This window comes from Rhinopithecus bieti, unplaced genomic scaffold, assembly GCF_001698545.2.
Source record: "Rhinopithecus bieti isolate Rb0 unplaced genomic scaffold, ASM169854v2 scaffold_1014, whole genome shotgun sequence".
Taxonomy (NCBI): domain Eukaryota; kingdom Metazoa; phylum Chordata; class Mammalia; order Primates; family Cercopithecidae; genus Rhinopithecus; species Rhinopithecus bieti.
The window spans coordinates 2,565,641-2,590,398 of NW_016803499.1; the positions used below are offsets into that span (position 1 = coordinate 2,565,641).

At 58.9% G+C, this 24,758-nt stretch overlaps 1 protein-coding gene across 11 annotated transcripts in view; it reads left to right on the plus strand.

The window, feature by feature from the left end:
* The window catches only part of TPCN2 (two pore segment channel 2), a 38,751-nt gene extending 14,564 nt beyond the window's left edge, over positions 1 to 24,187 (plus strand). The window contains exons 7-25 of one of the 11 annotated variants that reach the window (XM_017886911.1): positions 518 to 590; positions 4,277 to 4,379; positions 5,718 to 5,783; positions 6,163 to 6,227; positions 6,957 to 7,057; positions 7,648 to 7,729; positions 7,935 to 8,021; positions 12,841 to 12,960; positions 13,093 to 13,152; positions 13,250 to 13,378; positions 14,187 to 14,236; positions 15,659 to 15,758; positions 17,637 to 17,708; positions 19,216 to 19,292; positions 19,657 to 19,756; positions 19,852 to 19,934; positions 20,506 to 20,587; positions 21,005 to 21,099; positions 22,105 to 23,551. In XM_017886911.1, coding sequence (XP_017742400.1) covers positions 518 to 590; positions 4,277 to 4,379; positions 5,718 to 5,783; positions 6,163 to 6,227; positions 6,957 to 7,057; positions 7,648 to 7,729; positions 7,935 to 8,021; positions 12,841 to 12,960; positions 13,093 to 13,152; positions 13,250 to 13,378; positions 14,187 to 14,236; positions 15,659 to 15,758; positions 17,637 to 17,708; positions 19,216 to 19,292; positions 19,657 to 19,756; positions 19,852 to 19,934; positions 20,506 to 20,587; positions 21,005 to 21,099; positions 22,105 to 22,183 — 1,624 coding nt within the window. In that variant the 3' untranslated portion in view covers positions 22,184 to 23,551. Of the gene's footprint in view, positions 1 to 517; positions 591 to 4,276; positions 4,380 to 5,717; positions 5,784 to 6,162; positions 6,228 to 6,956; positions 7,058 to 7,647; positions 7,730 to 7,934; positions 8,022 to 12,840; positions 12,961 to 13,092; positions 13,153 to 13,249; positions 13,379 to 14,186; positions 14,237 to 15,658; positions 15,759 to 17,636; positions 17,709 to 19,215; positions 19,293 to 19,578; positions 19,757 to 19,851; positions 19,935 to 20,505; positions 20,588 to 21,004; positions 21,100 to 22,104 lie in introns of those variants that run through there. The other 10 variants (XM_017886921.1, XM_017886928.1, XR_001888166.1 and 7 more) reach the window with 10 other exon arrangements.
* Positions 24,188 to 24,758: the final 571 nt, after the last annotated feature.

The following is a 24,758-nucleotide window of genomic DNA, read 5'->3' on the forward strand; positions in this document are numbered from 1 at the left end:
TAGACTTCATAAAGCTGAGCTGCTCCTGATGGCACCCCTGCTTGGAAGCCCTCATGGCTCTTGTTGCCACTAGAAGCGTGGGGCTCTCTCCCTGCGCCCCAGGCCTAGCCTCCACCCACCTCGGCTCACCTGGTCCCGATCCCCTGTCACCCTCCGCTCTTGCCAGTGGCAACGCTGCCTGAGTCCCTAGTGGCTCACGTGCCGACCCCTCACCCTCCGGCTCAGGTGGGTGGAAGTGGCCTCCCCTCTGAGAGCCCTGGGCCCTTGGATGCTGTCTCAGCTGGGCCCCCTGGGTTTCATGTGTCACTGTCAAAGAAGGGACCCTGCCAGGGCAGGACCAGGCCTTTCCTCTGGGCCCCATGAGCTGAGCATGAGGCAGGGCCCTCGGGGAGAGGAGGACTCAGCTGCTGCAGACTCCTGGGCGCTTCTGTCACCGAGCCCCGCGGGCAGATCAGGTGTCCCTGGGTCCTGCCTGCCTGCCTGCCTGGCCCAGGCTGAGTGCTACGCTCTCCCCCAGCGTCGGGCTGCTGCTGGCCATCCACCTGTGTCTCTTCACCATGTTCGGGATGCTGCTGTTCGCCGGTGGGAAGGTAGGGCACCCGCGGCCAGGGTCTGGGGATGGGGCTGCTGGGGATGGTGTCTATGCTGTGACTAACAGAGGGGCTGGGCCGGTGTCTGCTGACTTGGCTTAACCCATGTGCAAACTCTGTCCAGTAGTTAGCGGTGGCCCATCAGGGGTCCAGGCGCCTGCCTTCGGGTGGCCACAGTGCTCCACCACCCCACTGCCCGGACACCTGTCTGTCCTGGGGTCTCCTGGCCTCAGGGCCACTTGTCCTCTGTCTTGGCTGCCCCTCTCCCACCCTCCCCTGCTCCCTCCCATCCTGACTCAGTTCCCCTACCCTCCTTCCCCCTTCCCTCCCTCCCTCCCTCCCTATCCCCTGTCCTCCTCCCCTCCTACCTTTCTCCCTGTCTCTGTCTCCCCACCGCTCCCCGCCCCTCCCCGCCAGGCCCTTCACTGAGGATGGTTCCTCTGGTTTCTCCTCCAGTCCCGTCCATCCTTCCTGACAACCAGGCTTGCCCTGCACCCTCTCTGACTGCAGCCCCCCAGGCTGTGCTGGCCTATGGGAGGGCCCTCACCTACCACGCCCTCTCCTGCCACTAGTCTCTCCCACCATATCCTCCTCTGTGGCTGCCCGGGGCGCGGCAGCTCGTTGCTGTGTGGAGGTGTCTGCCTGTCTCCCTACCCCGCTGCAGTGTTACGAGTTTATTCTCCTGTCCTGGCCGAGGGCACCATCCTCCTTGGGGCTGGGGCCACGCTGCATCTCTGCGGCTTTGTTGTGGGAGTGGACAGTGCTCAGCCTGTGCTGCTGTTTGTTTGTGGCCGCGTTGGGGTTTGCTGTGTGTTGTCCAGAAAGGGAAGGCTGAAGCCCGGGTTCTCACCCAGGGCGGAAGCAGTCAGTGAGCCCCTGTGTGTGCCCCTGTGTGTGCGTGGTGTCTCTATGTCTGTGTGCGAGTTTGTTGTCTGTGTGCGTGTGTGGTGTCTATGTGTGCATGGCTTGTCTGTATGTCTGTGTGTGTGTGTGGTGTCTTATGTGGTGTGTGGTGTGGTGTCTGTGCATGCGTGGTGTCTGTATGTCTGTGTGCTTGTGTAGTGTCTGCGTGTGTGCATGGTGTCTGTGTGTGTGTGTGGTGTCTGTATGTGTGCGTGTGTACGTGCGTGCGTGTCTCTGTGTGTATGTGTTTGTGTGCCTGTCAGGAGGGAGAGAGGATAGGGACTCTGGTGTGGATGCCCCCTTGCCAATGGCTGTGATTCAGGGGCAGCTGGGCTGTGGAGATGGAATCGGCTGACGGAATCGCAGGCCCTCCTCTGTGTGACTGTCCAGTGACCGCTGCGGTGGCGCTGTTTCCCAGGTCCCGTACCAGGTGGATGGCGTCAGTGTGGGTGCTGGAAGTGGCAACAGCCTCGGCCTTGAGGCTGGGGTGTGATCCTCCGCCCTGGAAGAGCCGAGTGTCCTGTCCTGAGGCACCGGGAAGGGCTGGCTCCTCCTCTAGGCGTGGGGTTCTGCCCCATGACGTGGCCCTGGGGGAGCAAGGTGTGCCTTGTGTGAGGGGTCAGAGTGCTTGTCGTGGTCTTGGCGGGAGCCTGGATCCCTGTCCGAGGCAGGACTTGAGAGGAGCATGGGATGGTGGCTGGCCTGTCCCTGCCTTCCTTCCCCGGCCATCGTGCCCTGCCAGCCTGGCCTGGGGCAGTAGCCAGGCTGTGCTTCCGGATGGCCCTGCTGGCATCCCTGGCTCCTGCTGGCTGGGTGCAGTGGCTGCCTTGCTTTAGCTACCTTTGTGAGCACAGTCCAGAGCCAGCCTGCTTGTCCTCTGCTGGCTTTGCTCGTTGTGAAGCTCCAACCTGGATTGATTTCCAAGAACCAGGGTTGGTGCTGGGGTGTGTGGTCTCCTAGCAGCCGTGATGGTACTGTCCCATTTTACAGATGTTTCTCAGGTCGGGGCTGTGGGCTGGCTCAGGTCCATCGTTGCTGGCTGTGGCAGATTGGGCGGGAGCCCAGGGCTCCTCTGTGTCCCTCGAAGAGCTGTGGCTTGGGCTGGGCTGTAGGTACGGGAGGTCACGCCTAGGGTCTGCCCGAGCAGGGGTTGAACAGAGGAGGAGCGTGAGGCCTACTGGGAGGCACAGTGTGGGGTGGGAGAAGGGCCGGGGCAGGGGAGTTCTGTCAGCTCTGTGGACCTCAGCATCTGTTAGGTGGTGTGGGTGCCAGAACCTTCCTCAGCTGACTCTAAGCCTGGCCCTGAACCTTGCTCAGTGGGCGCTCGGTAGGTTGCTTTACGTTTGGGAATGTGGTGGTTTGACTGGGTGGGAGTGGGAGTGGGGAGGCCCAGGAGGCCTGAGCCCAGCGCTCCAGTCCTGCCGTCCCCGGTGACTGCTGGAGGCCAGCCTGCCCTCCAGGCTTCGAAGGCCTCGCTCTGCTCCTCCACTCTGGCTTGGGCTGAGGCCCAGGAGGGGCCCACCTTGCTCTCCCCAGCAGGGGAGCCTGTCCCTACCCATGGCTCTGTGCCTGACAGTGCTCCCTGCCTTCTAACTTCCTCTCAGTGGCCCCTGTGCCCCCTCCCCTTAGCAGACTGTGGCGTCTTCACCATCAATTAGTTCACGTGTCGTTGGGAGCCCCTGACTGGGCAGATGAGGGGACAGGGCCATTTTATAGGTGAGACCTTGCAGGCCTCGGTGCTATTGATATGGCTCTGAGGCTGGAAGGGTGGCCTGTGTGAGAGAGAGTGGCCGTCACAGGCGCCTCTGTGCCAGGGCCTGCTTGTGAGGTCTCCCCTTCGCCAGCAGCTCGGCTTGTGGCTTTGAAACGATCCCTAAGAGTTTGCTTTGTGTGCTTTGTGTGCCAAGTCCTGCTGTGCCACCGGCCCATCCAGTTCACACAACCAGTCTGGTTTGCAGGAAACACCCATCTTTCAGCGGGGCATCTTCCAGCGGGGCATCTTCCAGCTGGGGCATCTTCCAGCGGGGCATCTTCCAGCGGGGCATCTTCCAGCTGGGGCATCTTCCAGCGGGGCGTCTGGAGGCTTGATCGGCAGAGGGTGCCCACGAGCCTGGCCCCAGTGAGAGCCCCGGGCCCAGAGTCTCGAGTGGAGTTGCTTTCCGAGCAGAAAGCCTGCACGTGCCAGCTGTGTTTTGTGGCTGGGACCCCTCTCAGGAGGGAGAGAGGATAGGGATTCTGGTGTGGATGCCCCTTGCCAATGGCTGTGATTCACCACAGCCACGAGCACAGTGCCCCTGGGTCCCGGGGGTGGCCATGGGCCCTGACACACACGCAGCCTTTAGAGTAGGCTTTACGAAGGGTCCAACCTATCCCACCGTGGCAGCCTGGGCCCCTCCTGCCCCTCCTGCCCCTCCTGCCCCTGCCCGCCCCTGTCCTGTAGCCTCACTGCCTGCACAGTGCATGGCAGAATCGGCTGCGAGCAGGTGAGGTGGCCTGAGGGAGGTCACTAGGCTGGCCGAGGGCTTTTTGCTGTGGTTCTGAGCCGTCCTGCTTCCAGGCAGCATGTCCCTGCGGGTGAGCGGTCTCCCTGGGTGCCCACTCTTGCGCCCTGAGATCCTGAGTTCGGTGCTGTCTGGCCATGAGCTCAGCCTGCTGGGAGGCCACAGGGAGATGCAGGCTGGGCAGTGGGTGGATGGTTCCAGCCGGTTGGCTCCGGGGCCCTGGGGCTCAGCCTGTGGGGTGGGGACCCAGTGGCGCTCTGGAGCTGCCGCTTCTGCTCTCAGCAGGATGATGGGCAGGACAGGGAGAGGCTGACCTACTTCCAGAACCTGCCTGAGTCTCTGACTTCCCTCCTGGTGCTGCTGACCACGGCCAACAACCCCGATGGTGCGTGCAGGGCCAGGGAGGGACCCTGGGGGTTGGTGAGCCCAGCATGGGGGGCCGGTGTGGGCCGCTGAGCCTTAGCACCCAGCGGGAGTGTCCGAGGCCTTTTTATCGACAAGTGGAGAAGAAAGGGTGACATTTTCCTTCCTCCCCTTCTTTTCCTTTCTCTTCTTCCTTGTCTTGGTTTTCTTCTCCCTCTCCCTTCTCCCTTCTCTTTCCTTCTTTCCTTTTCTGTCTCATGCCTTTGCTTTCTTACTCCCTCCTCCCTTTTCTCTTCGTCTCCTCTTCCTCCTCGTCATCTCACTCCTATGAGAAGCTGAAAGTGGCTGGTGTTCTTCATAGGGTGATGATGGCAGTGGTCAGAGGGTCCCCCGGTACCCTCCTACTGGAGGTCAGTGGTCAGAGGGTTCTCCTGGTGCCATCCTGCTGGAGCTCCACACACCCACACTCCTGTGGCTGCTGAGGTTCAGCTGTGGGAGCCACTGGGCAGCAGCACGTGAGAGCCAAGGGTCTTACCAGCCATGATGCTCACCCTGTGTGATGCTGGTGGGGCCTCTGCTGCTCAGGTGCAGGTGTGGCCAGGATGAAGGCCACAGTCCTGGGCTTGGCTGTGGCCCAGCCACCCTGGCTGGTACCTTTCATCTTGCGGACCCTGAGTGCTGTCTCTTGTGTCCTCTGAGTCCTAGCAGGTGACCGCAGGGGGAGCAGGACTGTCTATGGGGAGGGCTGCAGGGAGGCTGTGAGCTCTGCGTGCAGAGGGACATCCTTGATAGGTAGGGAGTTCCCCATCCTGGAGGGTGTGCGAGCAGAGGCGAGAGATCGAATTCAGACAGGAAGGCCTCTCAGTCCTCCCAGGAGACCTCTTTTCTTTTCTCTTTTCTTTTCCTTTCCTTTTCCTTTTCCTTTCCTTTCTTTCAGATGGAGCCACGCTATGTCACCCAGACTGGAGTGCAGTGGCGTGATCTCGGCTCACTGCAACCTCCACCTCCTGGGTTCAAGCGATTCCCCTGCCTCAGCCTCCTGAGTAGCAGGGATTACAGGCATGAGCCACCACGCCTGGCTAATTTTTGTATTTTTAGTAGAGATGGAGTTTCACTATGTTGGCCAGGCTGGTCTTGAATTCCTGACCTCAGGTGATCCACCCGCTTCAGCTTCCCAAAGTGCTGGGATTACAGGTGTGAGCCAACACTCTCGGCAGTGGAGACCTCCTTTCTACAGTGGAGACCTCCTTTCTACAATGGAGGCCTCCTTTCTATTGCAAAAGCAAATAGCGTAGGGTCAGGAAGGGAATGGGATCAGGAACCGAGGTTGTCAATTTCCGTGATTTCTTTTTTCTTTCAGTGATGATTCCTGCATATTCCAAGAACCGGGCCTACGCCATCTTCTTCATAGTCTTCACCGTGATAGGTGAGTGCAGGTAACGTGGCCAGCATTCTGTGATCAGGATCCCGAGAGCTCAGGGACTGGCATGCTCTGCTCTCTCCATGACCTGAAACTTCACATCCGTGTGTTTCACTCCAGAGATCACCCCAGGGATCCCCCGCCAACAGCTTCACCCCAGGGATTCCCCACCCCATGGCTTCACCCCAGGGAGCCCCTACCCCACGCTTTCTGTTCTGTCATCACCGTCGACCTCATCGTCCTCCCACCCGTGACTGCGCTGGCCAGGCCACGTTTCCATTTGATAGGGGCGCCCCCAGCACTGTGCTGTCCTGTGCTGGCCGCCCTGGTGTTGGTTTTGCTGCTGTGCTGGTGGCCTCCTGACTGTGGCTGTCTCCTCTTGAAGGAAGCCTGTTTCTGATGAACCTGCTGACGGCCATCATCTACAGCCAGTTCCGGGGCTACCTGATGGTGAGCGAGCTCCTCTATCCTGGCTCTGCCTGGAGCTGCCAGGAGGCCAAGTGGGGTGTGGCTTGAGCTGAGCAGCTGGGTGACCCTTGCTGGCCAGGCTCCTGGTGGGACGGGAGGGCAGGGTTGCCACCTCCTGTGGATCCGCTGGGGATACACATATGTTGTTGCTCTGGCCACTGCTAGAGATGGCAGCTCCCAGGACAGCGGACCCTAAACCCTCTTGAGGGGGAGCCGGGGGCCCCCCAACACACAGAGAAGAAACATGGCCCAGTGTATTGCACAGCACGCCCATCAGATACCTTCCTGTGTGGCCTGTTCCGGGAGTCTGTGACCAGTCCTCTCATTCCCCGGGGGGTGAGGGAGTCTGTGACCAGTCCTCTCATTCCCGGGGGGTGAGGGAGTCTGTGACCAGTCCTCTCATTCCCCGGGGGGTGAGGGAGTCTGTGACCAGTCCTCTCATTCCCGGGGGGTGAGGGAGTCTGTGACCAGTCCTCTCATTCCCGCGGGGTGAGGGAGTCTGTGACCAGTCCTCTCATTCCCCGGGGGGTGAGGGAGTCTGTGACCAGTCCTCTCATTCCCCGGGGGGTGAGGGGCTGCCCCAGGCATGGGGACTGGGCCCCTCCAAGGCTGCCCAGATTCCCCTCTGCCTGTTCCCCAGGGGAGGGACGGGTTGGGGGTTCTGAGCCGGGGGAGGGCTGGTCCTGCCGTTCAGAGCCTTCCTCTTTGCAGAAATCTCTCCAGACCTCGCTGTTTCGGAGGCGGCTGGGCACCAGAGCTGCCTTTGAAGTCCTGTCCTCCATGGCGGGGGAGGGAGGAGCCTTCCCTCAGGCGTGAGTGCTGAGCATGAACCCTCTTCTCTCTGAGGGTGGGCGCTGTGGCTGCTGGGCAGGGGCCGGGTGTTCATTAGGGGCTTCTCGTGCTCGGCCTGTCCCTCGCCCCTGCTGGCTGGCACCCAACTCACAGAAACCACCATGTCCCTGGTGCTCTGTGGTGCCCGGCCTCCTTGCCCTGAGTCCATGCCTTTATCTTCGTGCCCCCCAGGGACCCTGGGCTGGTGAAGGGCCGAGTGGCCTGGCCTTCTCCTTGTCCCCCTTCTGTGCTGACTTAGGCAGCAGAGCCAGAGGTGTGTGGGCCAGGTGTCCACACCACCGTCCTGCTTGGAAATGAGGGCAGAGAGCTTGAGGGACAGTGCGGTGGCAAGTTCTGGTCCTGACTGCTCATAGTGGTGAAGTCAGTTTGTGCCTCCTCGGGGGAACGGCAGTGGCAGGACGCTCCTTACAGGGGCTCTTGTTGTGGCTCAGGCTGCAAAGTGGCTTCACAGCAAAGCTCAAGCCAGATGCCAGGACTGGAGGACTCAGGCCCGGGTTCCGAAGGGGGCTGAGCTGGCTGTGCTGACTGGGCTGTGGGTATTTCCCTGCAGAGTTGGGGTGAAGCCCCAGAACTTGCTGCAGGTGCTTCAGAAGGTCCAGCTGGACAGCTCTCACAAACAGGCCATGATGGAGGTACCCACCCCTGCTCCCAGCCTGCTCTGGGCTCCTCCCGGGAGGTCACTTGGGCCAGCAGCCCCTTTTCAGGACTGGGTGTGCGGCTTGAGGTCACCTGCAGCGTTCACAGCCCGTCGAGGTGGGGTTGGGGCTGGGGGCACTCGCCTCCGAGGGCGTTCACCTTCCCGGGCGCCGCCGCTGACCTGCGCTCCTTCCTCTGCAGACGCTGCGCTCCTACGGCAGTGTTCCGCTCTCGGCTGACGAGTTTCAGAAACTCTTCAACGAGCTTGACAGAAGTGTGGTTAAAGAGGTAAGTGGGGCCACGGCCGCCCAGGGCGGATGGGGGGGCCGTCCAGTTTCCACCAACCTTGATCACCTGGGGAACTCCTTTATTGATGGGCGCCGGGATTCGCCTGCCCGGGGTGCTGGCTCCTAGGATGGGAACTGGGAATGGAGATCTCTTTGGCTCTTGGAGATTGGGGAGATTTTTTTTTTTTTTTTTTTTTTTTTTGAGACGGAGTCTTGCTCTGTCGGCTGGGCTGGGAGTGCAGTTGGCCGGATCTCAGCTCACTGGCAAGCTCCGCCCTCCCGGGTTCACAGCCATTCTCGCTGCCTCAGCCTCCCGAGTAGCTGGGATACAGGCGCCCGCCACTTCGCCCTGATCCGGCTAGTTTTGTATTTTTAGTAAGAGCCGGGGTTTCACGCGTGTTAGCCAGGATGGTCTTCCGATCTCCTTCTGACCCTCCGTGAATCGCAACCTGTCTCGGCGCCTCCCAAAGTGCGTGGATTAGCAGGCTTGAGCCACCGCGCCCGGCCTGGGGAGATTTTTATGAAATTCCCCAGACCCCAGGAACTAGCCTGAGCCCAGCCCGACACAGATAAATCTTCCAAATGGTTTTCTCCATTTCCATGACAGACTCTCTTTTTCCTGTCTGTCCTTTCTTAGGAGGTCCGCATGCGGGTCCTTTCCAAGGCCTTTGTCTTTCACCCTTGACACTGGTTTACAGAGTTACCAGGTGGGCCTCAGCATCCGTCTAAGCTCTGTGTCCAGAAGGCCTGGGCCAGGTGGGCGGAGACAATGGGAAACTGCCCAGGTGCTCACAGGCAGTGTGGGGGCAGCATGGGGGCTGCTGTTCCAGCTGCTCAGCCTCAGAGGACTGAGCCGGAGCCTGGAACAGGGATGGGGCATAGAGGCGGAGTCGCAGACGCCTGCCAGTTCTGGGTCACTTTTCTTGTTTGCTCAGGCTCCTGGGATGGCACCACAGACTGGGGCAGGGGTGGGGCTGAAGCAGCAGACATTTGTCATCTCACGGTCCTGGCTGTCAGTCCGAGGCCAAGGTGTCACAGGGCTGGTTCCTCCTGAGGCCCCTCTCAGTGGTTTGTAGGTGCCACCCTTTCCCCATGTCCTCACCTGAGGCCTCTCTCTGTGGCCTGTAGATGCCACCTTCTCCCCGTGTCCTCACCAGAGGCCTCTCTCCGTGGCCTGTAGACATCACCTTCTCCCTGTGTCCTCATGTGGTCATCCCTCTGTGTGTCATCTCCTCTTCTTAAAAGGACCCTATTCAGATTGGATTAGGGCCCATTACTAATGGCCTTGTTTTAACCAAATTACCTTTTAAAAGGCCCTGTCTCCAAATATAGTCACATTCTGAGCTACTGGAGGTTAGAGGTTAAAGATACGAATTCTGAGGGAGACAAAATTCAGCCCCTAGCAGCTGTCACCTGCCTCAGGGTTCCCTGTCGGCCTCTGTGGCTGCAGGCCTCTGTCAGAGGTGGTTCTCTAAAAAACATGTTTTCCTAAGGTCCTTCCAGACCTCTGGAGTCAGGCTCTGCCCCAGCCTGAGCTTGAGTGCCACGTGCTCGTCTCCACTGTCACTTTGGGCATCCCCTTTAGGGCTGCATTCCTCAGTGTGGCCCCCCCAACCCCTTAGCGCATGGGCGATGAGTGTGGTGAGGATCAACAGGTGGCACTCTGAGTATTCACGCCATCAAACCTCTGCTTGGGACGAGGCTGGGCAATGTGGTATCAACTTGAGGTTGTCTTGAAGATGTGAAAGAAATTTGGGTGCAGGTGCAGATTTCCCCGGAAACTGTGGAGATGGTCCTCAGATGACAGAAAATTAAGAAGCAGTGTCCTAGATAATGGCACTTGTCCTAGGGCCAGAGGTGTTTGGGGCTCAGGAAGCAACTCTTAGCGACTGTCGTAGGCTAGTTTGCTGTGATCCGGCCCCTTCCGGGGGCAGGCGGACGCAGGCCGGGAGAAGCCAGTCATCCTAAAGGTTCTGGAAAGATGGTTTTCGTCTCAGGCTTTGCTCCTGGTGTGCTCTGGACCATCTGGGCTCTCCCTGAACCGTTGTTCGCTCGGGTGCGGCTGAGTCCTGGTTGTCCAGAGCTGACTCTCCCACCCTTTTCCAGTGTCGGGATTTGATGAGACCTGGAAAGGAGTTCCTTGTCCCGTGATGCTGTGGAGGAAGGGCGGATGGAGTGCTTTGGCCGTGACCCAGTAGAGCGGGCTCCTGTGTGCACAGGAGTGGGGAAGGCCCAACAGGCTGGCCTGGCCGGATTCCCAGCCCAGCCGTCTCCTTTGAGGTCCCAGCGATGCTCTTCCCGGGGCACCGAGCACCGGGCTTTGAGATGGGAGTGTAGGTTCCACAGGTTTTGGGAGCTGCGAGATCCTTAATCTGGTTTTCTGACACCTTCTTTCCTCAATAATGCTGACTGTAGAGGGGAGGCTATTGCCCTTCGGTATCTGCAGGGATTGCTTCTAGGACTCCATGTGGATACAAAATCCATGGGTGTTTAAGTCTCTTATGTAAGATGATGTAGTGTTTGCATGTAACCTACACACATCCTTCCGTATACTTTAAATCATTTCTAGACTCCTCAGAACATACCTAGCACCTAGGGATGCGGTGGGAGCTTGGGAAATACGGGTAAGCAAACCTGTACACGCTCCGCACAGATGCCGTTTCCCCGAGTATGTTTTGATCTGCAGTGGCTTCAGTCTGCAGGTGCGGAGCCCGCTGATGCGAAGGGCTGGCTGAGCTTCAGTTTTGGGAGGCAGATGCTTCTGGGATTGCTCAGATTTGGGACAGCCTGTGGTTTTGGAAGCACAAAGAGGTGCTTTCTCGGTAGGCTGATGTCATGGGAGCTCCAGCCTTTTCGAGAGCCCTCCAGTGTGGGGTCACCACCTGGGCGTCAGTCTGGCCGTGGCCAGGCAGTAGTTTGGTGCTTGCTGGCAAGCTTCAGAGAAGGTGCCCTGCCTGCTGCTGAAAGAAGTCTCCTCTTCATCTAAGAAGCTTTTGGGGTTAAAAATGTAGTGGTCATTCATTATAGACAACAGAGGAAAGTGGGAAAATCCACCTCACTGGCTTTCTACCCGGAGACAACCACTTTAGTCATATCAGTTACTTCTCAGTTACACAGCTAACGTATGAACACCTGCTCCCTGTAACAATTTAAACACACAGATCATGCTAAAATCTCTCTTGGCCAAGGTCAGTCTGGGTTAAACAGAAAGTGTCGTACATGGAAGTGGCAACTACGATAAAAGAGTAACCATAAGATGTAAGGAAGCCGTGTGGTGTCCTTGGGCTGAGGGGAGTGCGTGAGAAAGGATGGACCTGGATGGGGACCCTCCAAAGCCAGGGTTCAGATCTCTTGAGAGAAGGTGTGGTTTCGCCCACAGGAATGCAGAGACGTTCACTGGTCTCCCTGGGCCCCGGTTGGTCTGTGGTCACTGGGTAAGCAGGAGGCGACCCTCCCGGGTGCAGCAGGCTCAGGCGGTGAGCAGGTGGTGGCATTGTCCTGCCGAGGGAATTGCGTGCCAGTGCGGGCAGGTGGCCTTTGGGCACTGGTTTCCACCCTGAGGACTGGGAAGCTGGGAAATTTTCAGGAGGTCAGGCTGCGGCTGTAGGTCGCCTGGGGACTGTGTCTGGGACAGAGAGCGTCCACATGTGCTTCACACCACACCCCGATCCACCCCGTAGCATCCGGAAACCATAGGGGAGGCTTGCCCTCCTGCGGTGTCCCTCCACTTGCCCTCCTGCGGTGTCCCTCCAGCCCCTCCGCTGAGAAAGCCTCACCTCCCTCTCACTGCGGACGAGACACTGAAAGGGACCCTGCCGTTGTGGCTGAGTGCGTGTCGAGGATATTGGGAGCCGAGAGGAAGTTCGCTGATCACTGGCACTGCCAGTTTGGATCTCACTCAAGAGTAGCCACTCTATTCAACTGAATATTTTGGTGTTTTCCTTCCAGACTTTTCCCCGTGTAATGTCAGGCATTTGTAGGTACCTAAAGAAACAGTTGCTTTGTTCTTCTTTGACGTATACATGAAGCATTGCGATTTTCACTCCGCAGCCTGTCCATGCAGCCGCGTCTTCTCGCCCTCTCCATTTTCATATGGACTTTTTAGGGGGATAAGCTGTAGCGACGTGTCACATGTGGCTGGGGAGTCCTTGACACGTGGCTGTTGCCACTGAATAACTGAGTGTTGAATTTCGTTGCATTGAAATTTTCATGAAATAGCCGCCGGTGGTTAGTGGCCCCTGTGTGGGACGGCAGGTGCAAGTCCCCTTGCTGAGAAACATTTAGGCCGTTCCCGTTGTCGACCTGTGCACACATGGACGTGTCTCAAGGAGGCTGCTGAGCGTGGGAAGTGCTGGGTCTCGCGAGGATCCTGACGGTGGCAGTGGCTGCCCGCCTGCCCCTCACTGCCTTCTGCCACTGCCGGCCCACCGTACAGGAGTCGGTTCTGTGCTAAGTTTCTGTAGCTATGAGCATATCACTTACGTGTGTTTTTTCACACGGCTTTTTTGTTTTTAAATATCAGGGTGACACTTTGCATACATTTAAGGTGACTCTAATATCACAGCATGATTTCCTTACAGCCTCAATGGACATTTCAGTTGCTTCTATTTCTCTTTGGGTGTTACAAAGACCACTGAGATGAACACCTCAATGTATAAAGCGATTTCTGTGTCTGGGATTATTTCCTGTGACTGGATAGATAGAACGGGAGATAAGGCAGGAAAAAATCAAATCCCAGAATAAGAGGGCGTGAGCATTTTTGGGCCGCAACAGCCACGGCTGCTAGACTGTGCTTCTGAGCGTGTGTGTTCCTTACCCAGCACCCGCCGAGGCCCGAGTACCAGTCCCCGTTTCTGCAGAGTGCCCAGTTCCTCTTTGGCCACTACTACTTTGACTACCTGGGGAACCTCATCGCCCTGGCAAACCTGGTGTCCATTTGCGTGAGTGTGGATTTGCCTCAGAGCTGGACTGGAAGTGCCTGTTCCCACCCACCTTGCACAGGAGCCTGCCCTGCCTGCCTTGCCCAGCGCTGTGCTGGGCCAGCCAGTGAGCCCTCTGCTCTGGCTTTGCAGGTGTTCCTGGTGCTGGATGCAGATGTGCTGCCTGCTGAGCGTGATGACTTTGTCCTGGGGGTAAGTTCTGAGCTGCCCACCTGTCAGGGCCAGGGTGAGGCTGGGCAGGGCTGCCAGCCCTGGGGCCCAATGCTGGGTGCCTCTTCTGCCCCTTTAGATTCTCAACTGTGTCTTCATTGTGTACTACCTGTTGGAGATGCTGCTCAAGGTCTTTGCCCTGGGCCTGCGAGGGTACCTGTCCTATCCCAGCAACGTGTTTGATGGGCTCCTCACCATTGTCCTGCTGGTAAAGTAGGCGCGTCCGAGGCCGGCCTTTCCTGGGCGGGTGGGTGAGTGCCACCTGGGCTCTGTGCTGGCCCATCTCAGGCCTCCCCTGAGGACCAGCGGCTGTGGGAAGGTGGGCTTCTGTTCTCACTGGTGAGGGCTGGCTTCCCTTCTGGCCGAGTTGCTCAGTGGGTAGCTGGTGGGGGCTTTAGGAGACTGGGTTTCTACTGCATCTGAGTGTCATGGGGGGCAGGCTGCCACTCCTGACCCCCAGGGGAGGCCCTGAAGGACCCATAGCCCTGGCCAGCGACTCCAGCCCGGGGCACAGCCTCTAATGTCACTGATAGATGGTGTGACCTCAGCATGGTGGAGCGAGGGGCCAGGGGGCTCTCAGGCACCAGGGTGTTCTCGGGAAACGCTTAAACTTCCTTTCCCCAGACCCTGTGGGAGTGAGGGCATGTCACCCTCGGTGTGTGTGTCACAGGCAGCCACATCAGAGTGACGTTTGCTGTAACTGGCAGGCCCCTCGGCACGCGGGTAAAGAGAAACTTGAGAAGGGCCCTGCGGTCTGTCCTTGACTCAGTATCTTTTCTGCCATCCCCGCCCCCCCCAATCTGTGCAGTCCCCCGATTCCTGAGGCCAGGGTGTCTTTCCAGCTGAAGGGAGTCCCAGCATCTGCAACCAACCCACAGGGTCCAGGACCAAGCTCTGGTTTCTCCCCAAAAGCCCCTTTTGGGGAGAATGTGTTAGAGATGAGCTTTATATTTCCTTTAAGGGCCGCCCAGATTAGTGTTGCTGTAGCGAAGCCTTCTTTTCTTTTGTAATTAAAGGTTTTGGAGATCTCAACTCTGGCTGTGTACCGATTGCCACGCCCAGGCTGGTATGTGACTGGGCAGAACCAAGGGCGGCTACAGCAAACAGCACCACCACCTAGCACCCCTGGGAGGGTCTCAGTGGTGTCCAGGGAGCCAGGCCTGCCGGCCGGGTCTGCCTTGACTCTAGGGCAGACCCCATGATGGTGGAACGGGTGGGCCGATCCCTCAGCAGAGGCTGTGTCGGGGCAGGGCCCTACCGTTGCTCTGGGCATCCTCTCTCCAGAAGCTGGTGCTTGCAGGCTGTGGAGGGAAGCCGTTGTTCCCCCTCGGAGATGCCCTCCAGGGCGGCAGTAGGCTCCCCTTCCCAGCACACATGCTGGGGGCTGGCAGCAGAGATGCCCCTGGCTCAGGTCTCAGGGGGCCTGTGATCACTGGGGTTGGGCTGAGCCCCTCTGCTGGCGGGAAGGTCCTTGGGAGAGCCCCGACTCACAGTGTGACCTTGAGTCATCACCTCCCACTCTGGATGTCACTTTAGCCCCCTTAAAATAGTGGAGCCAGGGGCCCGGGGCTCGCTGAACTCTGATGCAGTGTGCTGATTCCTCACTGCCAGGGTTCTGGCCATGAAGAGACAACCTGGGCAGGGACTCTGCCCTGGCCGTCAGCCAGGCTGCTCTGCCCTGGCAGTGTGGCTCCGGTGTGCCCGCGATGAGACAGGAAGGGTGGGGCACAGGGCCCAGCGTGCCAGCCTCGGCCCTGTGGTTAGGCCAGGCTCCTTGGGTCTGTGTGTGCTCTGTTATCCACCCCACTGCCTAGGGAGCAGCTGGGAATTGCTTGGAGGGGGTGGGGACAGTGAACAGCAGAGGCTTGCTGTTCCATCACCTCCCTAGGAAGCCCCCCAGGACTTACCTCAGGAAGGCAGGCAGTGCCACCGTGCTGCGCCATGGGGCTGCCGTGGCTTCGTCTTTCACGTGCACTGAGCATGCCGGCTGCACTGTGGTCTAAGTCATTACCTGGGGGTGCTGACACTCTGGATGAGAATGGGTTTGAGTTTCAACAGAAATGAAAGCATGGAAAGACCGTGACCCGCCAAGCGCAGGAAACCAAGGGCAGGAGACTTGGCTCAACCAGTTCTGCTGGGGCCTGAGCTGGAGCAAGTTCAGTGTCTGGAGCCTCCGTGCCCTCCCGTGTGGACGGAGGGTCTGTGTAGAAGGAGGGCTGCAGCCTTCCTGCGAGGACTGGGTGGGAAGGTGTTGGGGGAATGGGGGTCGCACCGGGGCTGCAGGTGGAAGCAGAGCAGTGAGTGACCCAGGCCCCGCCCTCTCACCACCCTGCGGAGGCTTTTCTGCTCCGGGTTGGCTGTGGGGTGCACTCTGGTCCGTGCCGTTGCCCTCCCTGCGCCTCTGTCCAGGAGCCCACGCGTCTCCTTGTCTCCTCCCCGTGGGGCTCCTGGGCCCCTCCCAACCCGCCCCCTCCATGTCTCTCCCCAGGAGGCCAGAGATGCTGGGCTTGCTGTCGCTGTGGGACATGACCCGCATGCTGAACATGCTCATCGTGTTCCGCTTCCTGCGCATCATCCCCAGCATGAAGGTGGGTGCCGGCCCTACCCCCGTGCTCACCCCGCCCTCCTGGTTCCCGCTGCTGCGTGGCTCCAGGGTGGGTGAGCCTGGGGCAGGATGGGCCGGAGGACTGTGCTCGTCACTCTGGGCTCCCTGACTGCACCCTCAGCTCTCTGCCGTGTTCTTGTGATGCTGGGGTAAGGTCATTAGAAGCAGGAGAGCCCAGCACTGCATTTCTGGGAGGAGAGAGCAAGGTGGGCAAGGGTGTGGAGGGTGCAGTGCTTTGGCCAGTCGCAGGAGCTCCTTGGGGCTGGAGCACTGGACACCAGTGCTCCCCCAGGTCTCTCAGGTTTCCAGAAAGGTCTTTGCCATGGCTCCCAGGGTGCTAGTAATGAGGGCAGCAGTATCCCTGGCCAGAGAGCTTGTTTCCAGCATTCCTTAATGCGAGTGCAGGTGGCTCATGACCATCTCTGAGCACTGGTTTCTCTTAATGCACCGGTTGGGAGCAGTGGGCACTTTGAAAGTGCGGGCAGGCAGAGGTGGGGGTTCTGGGCCTCACTGCTCCTGGCTCCATGTCCTAAGACCCCTCTTCTAAGTGTCCAGGTCCCTCCTCTGTCCCCGTTCATCCTTCCTCTGAGCTGTGCACCTGTCCCACCTGGCAGTATGTCCCACTTGAAGGCAGCTCAGGGCTCCTGAGCCTTCCTAGGGGGCTGCTGTGCTGGGACCTTCATACACACACACACACACACACACATGCACACGTGTTCACACATAATTACGACCATACAGGTACACACAATCATACACATATAGAATACAGCCACGCATACGTGATCTCACAACCACACATGTGACCATGCACATGCATACACACACAATCGCAGGCACACATGGTCATACACAGTCACGCTATACACATCATACAATACACATCATGCACATGCACACGTACATTCATATATACACGCACCCCTGCATCACCGTGTGCACAGATAATCGCATGCAGATATCCATGTGAACTTGTGCCCGTGTAAGACACATGATCGCCTGTGCACACATTGCATGCAGACATCCATGTGAACCTGTGCCTGTATAAGACGCATGATCGTGTGTGCACACATTCACAGTAAGGCCTCAGTGCCACCCGCAGGTTCTTGGAAACTGTGACTTTAAGGGAAATGACGCACAGCAGGCCCTGGAATCATGCCGTTTTGCTTGAAGTCACAGTTTCCCAGGGCCTCTCACGTGAGTATGTGCGTGCTCACGATGACACGCCCGTGTGCGCACGTCCATGCCGACTGGTCTCCACTGTGTCGTTTAGCTGTGTTGTGTGATTTGGATTCCTCAGGTGGGTTGATGCTGCTGATTTGAAAGCCTTTCTCCCGGCTACCCTGTGATGAGGAGGAGCGGCTCTTTGGAGCTGGGGCCTCCCTGCTGGTTCTCAGAGGCCCCTTCTCAGACGCAGTTCCTGCGGGTGGTCCTGCCACCTCTAGCTCTGCATTGCTTTGGCGCCTCCAGGCCACAGAGTAGCTGACCCACCTGCAGTGGGTTGGGAGGCAAAGAAGGGCTTCCCACAGGGACTTGAAGTCAGTGCTTGAATGAGGCTGGGCTGGAGGTGTTGGGATGCAGGAGTGGGTGAGTGAGTGCGTGCGGGTGGGCGATGCAAGCGTGTGTGAATACGTGTGGGTAGATGTGGGTGTTGGGGTGCAAGGGTGTGTATGGGTGGATGTGGGGGCCTGTGTGGGTGTGTAGAGGCGTGTGGGGGTGGCTGTGGGTCCAGGTGTGTGTGGGTTGGTGGTCATTGGCCTGCTTCATCTTGCCTTTCCGTCAGGGTCAGGGTGGTGGGCCGGGATGGTGTCCCCCGTGCGGGGCCAGGAGGAGTAAGGGCTGGCTCTCTTCCTGTCCTCAGCCGATGGCCGTGGTGGCCAGTACTGTCCTGGGCCTGGTGCAGAACATGCGTGCGTTTGGCGGGATCCTGGTGGTGAGTACCAGGCTGCTGCTGGTGGTGGGATATGCACTGGAGTGGGAGGCTAGGAGGCTGGCGGAAGGCAGTGCCGGGCCGGCTCACTGCTCTGTTGGCAGGAAGTTTCTTGGGTTTGGATGGCAGCAGGTTCCTGAGGCCAGGGGAGTACAGGGTTGGGGTAAGAAGCCAGAGGCGGCCGGGCGCGGTGGCTCAAGCCTGTAATCCCAGCACTTTGGGAGGCCGAGACGGGCGGATCACGAGGTCAGGAGTTTGAGACCATCCTGGCTAACACGGTGAAACCCCGTCTCTACTGAAAATACAAAAAAAAGCTAGCCGGGCGAGGTGGCTGGCGCCTGTAGTCCCAGCTACTCGGGAGGCTGAGGCAGGAGAACGGAGTAAACCCGGGAGGCGGAGCTTGCAGTGAGCTGAGATCCGGCCACTGCACTCCAGCCCGGGCGACAGAGCAAGACTCTGTCTCAAAAAAAAAAAAAAAAAAGAAGCCAGAGGCATCCCCTTCTTCGCAGAGCAGGGAGCTCAGGGTGGTGTGGCTGGTGGCCCTGCATGAGCATGCTTCCCTCCCATGCCAGAGAGTGTTTTGGTAACTTTTGAGTCTCTTGTGTTTTCTGGGTTGTGGATCTTGTTGAGAAACTGACAGAAATTTAAGAGGCACAGGGCTTTGCCTCTAGGACCCCAAAGCCCACACAGGCCCTAGGATGAGGACTTGGTTGAGGCTCCTTTCTTAGAGGGATTCCAGGGACTTGCAGCCACATTTGCTGAACAAGAACTGTGAGACGCCCCAGCCTCTCCCCTTGGCCAGCCTTCCAGCTCAGGAGCCCGTCTGCTCTGCCTGGTGACCGGGCTTGGGCAGGAGAGGGGCCCGTGACTAGGCAGGTCCCAGTGTTGCCTCGGGTGGAGTGACAGGAGGCATCCTGTGCAGGAAGCCCGGCCGCACTTCAGGCAGTTTTGTCATTTTATTCTGACCATGTTGACATAGAGACCACCGGGGTGAGAAGGTGTCTCTGGGGCCACGGGGTGCTCTGGGCTGGACCCCAGCTGTGCCTCGTGCCTCTGGAAATAGACGCCGGGAAGAGAATCTTGCCTCAGGCGCTGTCTGCCCAGCCCCCTAACTTGCATAACAGAGGAAACTGAGGCCCAGAAAGGGGACCAGGTTAGCCCAGGCGTGTACCCCTCCACTCTCTACTGATGCATGTTAGGGATAGGCCTGGGGTGGGCCAGCAGCCTGTCCCCTAATTGTGGCTGCCAGGGTACCTGGGGGCAGGACCCCGATTCCTGTAGGAGCTCCATGACCACCCCTGCCTGTGTGTCTGTGGACCTGCCAGCCCTGGGGGAGGCCAGCTGCATGTGTTTTGAAGTAGCAGCCAGGCTGGAATCCCAGCCCTGGGCAGAGGGTCCTGGCCTCACAGGCATCAGCCTGGCTTTGTGGTTCTGTCTGAGGGCGGGGAGGGGGTCGGGGCAGGTGCGCCCATGGGTGGGGCTGACCAGTCCCTGGCTCCTGGCCTCCCAGGTGGTCTACTACGAATTTGCCATCATTGGGATCAACTTGTTTCGAGGTGTCATTGTGGCTCCCCCTGGAAACAGCAGGTGAGGTGGGGTCTGAGGTGCCATAGGGAGTGTCTCAGGGGTGCCAGCGTGGGTGGGAGGCCTTGGCGGTGGCCCTGGTGGACTCAGTGTCTCAGGAGGGGAGGGTGTTCTCCCAGTTCCTTCATCTCCTCCCTCCACCCCGTTTTCCTGATCTCCGATTTCCACCTCCGCTCCTCGCCTCTCCTAGAGCGCTTGCCTGGAGTCTGCTAAACACATTTCTCATGGCCTGCTCAGAGCAGCACTCTCCCTGCCCCCTGACCCTCTGTACCCCAATTTGGACCTTCAGGCCAGGCTGAGCACACCAGCAGAGGAGGGGCTGTAAGGTGTCAGGCCTCAGAATCTGGAGCCCCCGCCCCTGACCCAGGTGTGTTGTGACCCCCAGCCTGGCTTCTGCCAATGGCTCGGCGCCCTGTGGGAGCTTCGAGCAGCTGGAGTACTGGGCCAACAACTTCGATGACTTTGCGGTGAGCCCTGCGCCCTGCCCCAGCGCCCTGCTCCCTGGGCTCCTCCCCTCCCTACCGCCTGGGCCCTCCTGGACTGCTGGTCTCTGCCCCTGCAGGCTGCCCTGGTCACTCTGTGGAACTTGATGGTGGTAAACAACTGGCAGGTGCTCCTGGATGCCTATCGGCGCTACTCGGGCCCGTGAGTCCCCGTCTGGGCGGCAGTGATTCTCCGTGCAGCCTGGGGGTTCCCTTGCGTCCGGGCATCCACCCGGAGCGTGGCTGGGACAGGGACTCGGGCCTTGACAGGGAAGTCAGCCAGCATGGCATCCTGGCCGGCCTGGCCCCTGCCCCCTGCGTAGCCACATCGTGACTCTCAGGATGGTGGCCAGTGACTCTGGGTTTACACCTCCTGGAGGCCATTGGTGTGTTTGGGGCTTCTGAGGAATTCCACGGGGGTGGGGGAGCCCTGGGAAGGCTGAATGAATGAGATAGTTCAGCTCTGAGCTTGAAGAGCTCAGACTGGCCCCAGTGATGGTCCTGGGTTTTAATCCCAGCGCCGCCTCCTGTTGGCTGAGCTACCTCGGCAGCTTGTTGCACATTTTTAGGCCTCGGTTGGGTTGTTTTGAGGTGGAAATAGTCGTGCGCTCTGTATCATGGCGTGCGTGAACCGGATGCCCAGGAACCGTCCTGACCACACAGCAGCGGTGTCTGTATCGAGTGCTCTTGCTTTGCTCGTCGTGGTTCACGGGGTGGGCCTCTGTCTTCCGCAGGTGGTCCAAGATCTATTTTGTATTGTGGTGGCTGGTGTCGTCTGTCATCTGGGTCAACCTGTTTCTGGCCCTGATTCTGGAGGTATCAGAGATCCCCACCCAGGCTGTTCTCCGTGGTCGCTTGTTTCTAATTCACTCTCCATAGGCCTGCCTGGAACTGTGATGGGAGAGCTGTGCTGGGTTAGGCGGGTCCTGAGTGAGGCCGAGTCCTTCCTGTGGGGCTCAGTGCTGCCCGCCCTGGCTGCTGGGGCCTTGGGGGATGCTCCTGACATCTGGGCTGTGGGAATTCTCAGGCTGCCAGGTCAGGCTGAAGGAGGGCCTTGGACATCGGCTCCAGGAGGAGCCAGCAGCCTCGTGGGGCCTGTGCCTGGGTGTCCAGGGTGAACGGCTCAGCCCCCTCAGTGGGTGCCCTGTGGCTGACCCTGGAGGGGCTGGGGATGGGGCAAGGCTGCTTTCACTCGGGGCCTACACTCACTGGCCACTCCCTCCTGCTTGCCAGAACTTCCTTCACAAGTGGGACCCCCACAGCCACCTGCAGCCACTTGCTGGGACCCCAGAGGCCACCTACCAGATGACTGTGGAGCTCCCATTCAGGTGTGTCAGTGGGGAAGGGCTTCTGTGTGGCCCCTGGGGTGTGAAGCCAAGAGCTGGGGGGTGGAGGGGCCAAGGTGGCGGGCAGGCCTGATGGCCCTCCTCCCTCTCCACGCGGTTATCTGGCTTTGGTCCTGTGCGGCATGGGGGAGGCTCAGAGCCGGCGTCGGGGGCTTCCTCTTCCTGCCGCTGGGCGGGGAGGCTCAGAGCCGGGATCGGGGGCTTCCTCTTCCTGCCACTGGGGGGGAAGCTCAGAGCTGGGATTGGGGGCTTCCTCTTCCTGCCACTGGGGGGGAGGCTCAGAGCCGGCGTCGGGGGCTTCTTCTTCCTGCCGCTTGGGGGGGAAGCTCAGAGCCGGGATCGGGGGCTTCCTCTTCCTGCCACTGGGGGGGAGGCTCAGAGCCGGCGTCGGGGGCTTCTTCTTCCTGCCGCTGGGGGGGAAGCTCAGAGCCGGGATCGGGGCTTCCTCTTCCTGCCGCTGGGGGGGAAGCTCAGAGCCGGGATCGGGGGCTTCCTCTTCCTGCCGCTGGGGGGGAAGCTCAGAGCCGGGATCGGGGGCTTCTTCTTCCTGCTGCTGGGGTCGCATCCTTTGTCCTGCCCTTCTGCTTGGGCATATGTAAGGCACCTTCCTTCAGGGTCCATTGGATTCTGTTGGATGTAAACAGGGGAGCTGAGGAAGCCGTACCCATCTCTTCTCCTGGCAGCTTTGAGATGGTTCCTCTCCTAGTCTGGAAAGGTGACCACCCAGAGGCAGCCTGCTGTGGGGCCGTGCCTTCCACGAGGGGCTGCTGAGTCGCTGCAGCCAAGCCCTGCGGTCCTGCCAGCCAGCGGGAAGATGTGCCCCCTGGGCTTTTGAGAATGCTGTGTAGATATTTCTAGTGGCCGCATCCATCCTGAGGCTCATCTGAGTCCCTGTGTCCCTGTGACACTCACTTTGCATGTGTTGCTAAGCTCTGCTCCCTTGTTCTTGTGAGAGGCCCCTGTGTGCATCTTTCCTCAATTCCACAGGGATATTCTGGAGGAGCCCAGGGAGGACGAGCTCATGGAGAGGCTGAGCCAACACCCGCACCTGCGGCTGTGCAGGTGACATCTGGGCTGCCGTCCCAGCCAGGGCGGCAGGAGAGAGAGGCTGGCCTACACAGGTGCCCATCATGGAAGAGGCAGCCATGCTGTGGCCAGCCGAGCAGGAAGAGACCTTTCCTCTGACAGACCACTAAGCTGGAGACAGGAACCAAGTCCTTCGCGTGCGGCCCAACAGCCATCCACAGAACAGCTGCTGGTGCTTCCGGGAGGCTCCATGCGCTCCGCTTTCTTTTAGAGCTGCTTCAGTGAGAATTCCCTCGCCCACCCCACAGGGACCTTACAGACAAAAAAGCGAGAAGCAACGGCCTCCCCTGTCGCCTGCAGCTTCGGGTGCCTTTGCTGCTGGTGGCCCTTGGGGACCACAGGCCTGACCAGGGCCTGCACAGGTTAACCGGCAGACTTCCGGGGCATTCCGGTGGGGATGCTGGTGGTTTGACATGGAGAGAACCTTGACCGTGTTTTATTATTTTGTGGCTTGCATGAGTGTGACTGGGTGTGTTTCTTTAGGGATCTGATTGCCAATTATTTTCATCAATAAGTCCTGCAAAGAATGGGATTGTCATTCTTAACTTCAGCACAATTCTAGTCCTGCTTCTCCGGAGTGGGGTTGTTGAGTAAAGCTGCTTGGGTTGTGCACTGCACAAGGGCATGTGGCTGTGAGGCGTATCCCGGGGGGAGGGGGGCACCGTCTGCCTGCCGTGAGGGGCACCTTTTCTGTTTTGCTCAAGGGCGTGTATAAGCCAATGGTGACCTTCTTTCCTGTGTCCTCAGGTGTGTGGCAGGGGGCCTGGGGTGGGGAGGTGGGGCAAGTGAACAGTGTGTGGAAAGCCTTGTTGCCACTTGAAGCACGCCAGGTCCAGACTGACCAGTGGTTTTCTCACCTCAGGTGCCAACCCACGCCCCCTTTCTGCTGTGGTTTGAGTGCCATCTAGTGGTGGGATGGCATTTGGTTGACTATTTTTAAGGCAAGGTGGACCCGGCAACTTCCAGAAACAACTCCAGGGACACCCCTCCCCGTCACACTGCACACCGAGCCTGGTGCCCTGTCTGTGCCCGAGCTCAGCAGGACCAGGAAGGGATGGGCTCTGCCAGGGTTGCCTGTGCACTGTGTGTTTTCGCCTGGGAGGCACAAGTTCTTTCATCTGCTTTTCCTTTAGAGGTGCTGAGCCCACGCTGTAGCCCCTGTGGGGTGGTTGGGGAGGCGGTGACGTGAACAACAGCGTGGTTGGTATTGAGACTGGGGAGAGGAGCAAGTCCAAGGAGAAGGTCATGAGTTCCTTTTTACTCATGTCGAATAATAACAACAATAACAGTATGGAAGCCACCACAAACTTGGGGAGAAGTTGCAAGTAAAGAGAAGCTTCCTTCTGAATCACTTGAGTGGTTGCCGTTCTGGCCCTGCCCCCTCTGTGATTTGGGACGGTGTCCAACCCGCATTTGCGTCAGGAGTGAGTCGCACGTGGCTTTGTGGTCATGGTGACAATCCGCCTGGACGGTGGCTCCGTCTCCCTGGGCTTGGACGCCCTTGGCAGTTCTGGAGATAAGTCCGTGGCTCCCAGCTTGTTCATGTGAGGTTTCCTCGTGGTAGGTTCTGGGTCTGCGTTTCATCTACGAGTGTCACAGGATGGACGCTGCCTCCTGGCAGGGGCTGCCCGAATGCAGTTAGCCTCCTGCTGGTGTTCTCTCTTGTTGCTTGGTGACGGTGGCCCCGGTCAGCTTCTCCACTGCCCAGTAACGACCCTTTGTAATGAATGAGTGGGGAGGTCGTGTGAAGCGATGCCGATATCCCATCCCCGTCAAACTGCCTTTACTTTTTCCTTCCTTCCTTGCTCCCACCTGTGTGGATCCTGGCCCCTGCTTGTATTCAGGGCTGTGATCTGTTATGATGTTTACTCTCAGGCTCAAGTCCTGCTTGTTTTGCCTGTGAGAGCTCCTTCTTCTGCCTTTTGTGTTTTTTTGTTATGTACCTACAGTTCTTGAGCTGTTTCTTCACTTTCTGGTGCAAAAAGATGTTCCAGCCTTATCTTATACCTGGCTGGCCCTTTCCCTTTCATTTACTGGAGTGAGCCCCGGCTCTAAGGAGCCCTGTTCCTTTGAGTGGAGAGCAGCACCAGGAAGCAGGCTGTAGGTGCGAGGGGTGCTCCTGGCTGTTGCGGATTGCTGCGCACGGGAGCTCTTAGTGGACAGAGCTAGAGGATATGTGCACGTACTTCCATCTCTCTCATCTATTAACAGCTGGGAATGACACTAGCACCTCCGATTTCAGCCCCGCACCGCAGGGTATGTTCCAGCTTTCTCTCTTTCCATAGTTCTAAGGCCCTTTCTGGGAATGGTTCTTATTCTCCTTAATCCATTATTGGGTCAGTTTCCCTGCATGTCACCAGCCTCCCATCACTGCCACCCACTCCCCACAGAGAGACCCTGCTCATCTGACTGGGGCTTTGACTCCCACACTGCGTGCCCCTCTTGTGTGGACGGCCTCCTGCCAAAACCTGCAGCAAACAGCTTTCCAAATGGAAGTTGTCACTGTCAGGGCCTTTACAATCAGGAACAGCAAAATCTACGTGCTGCTGAGGGTC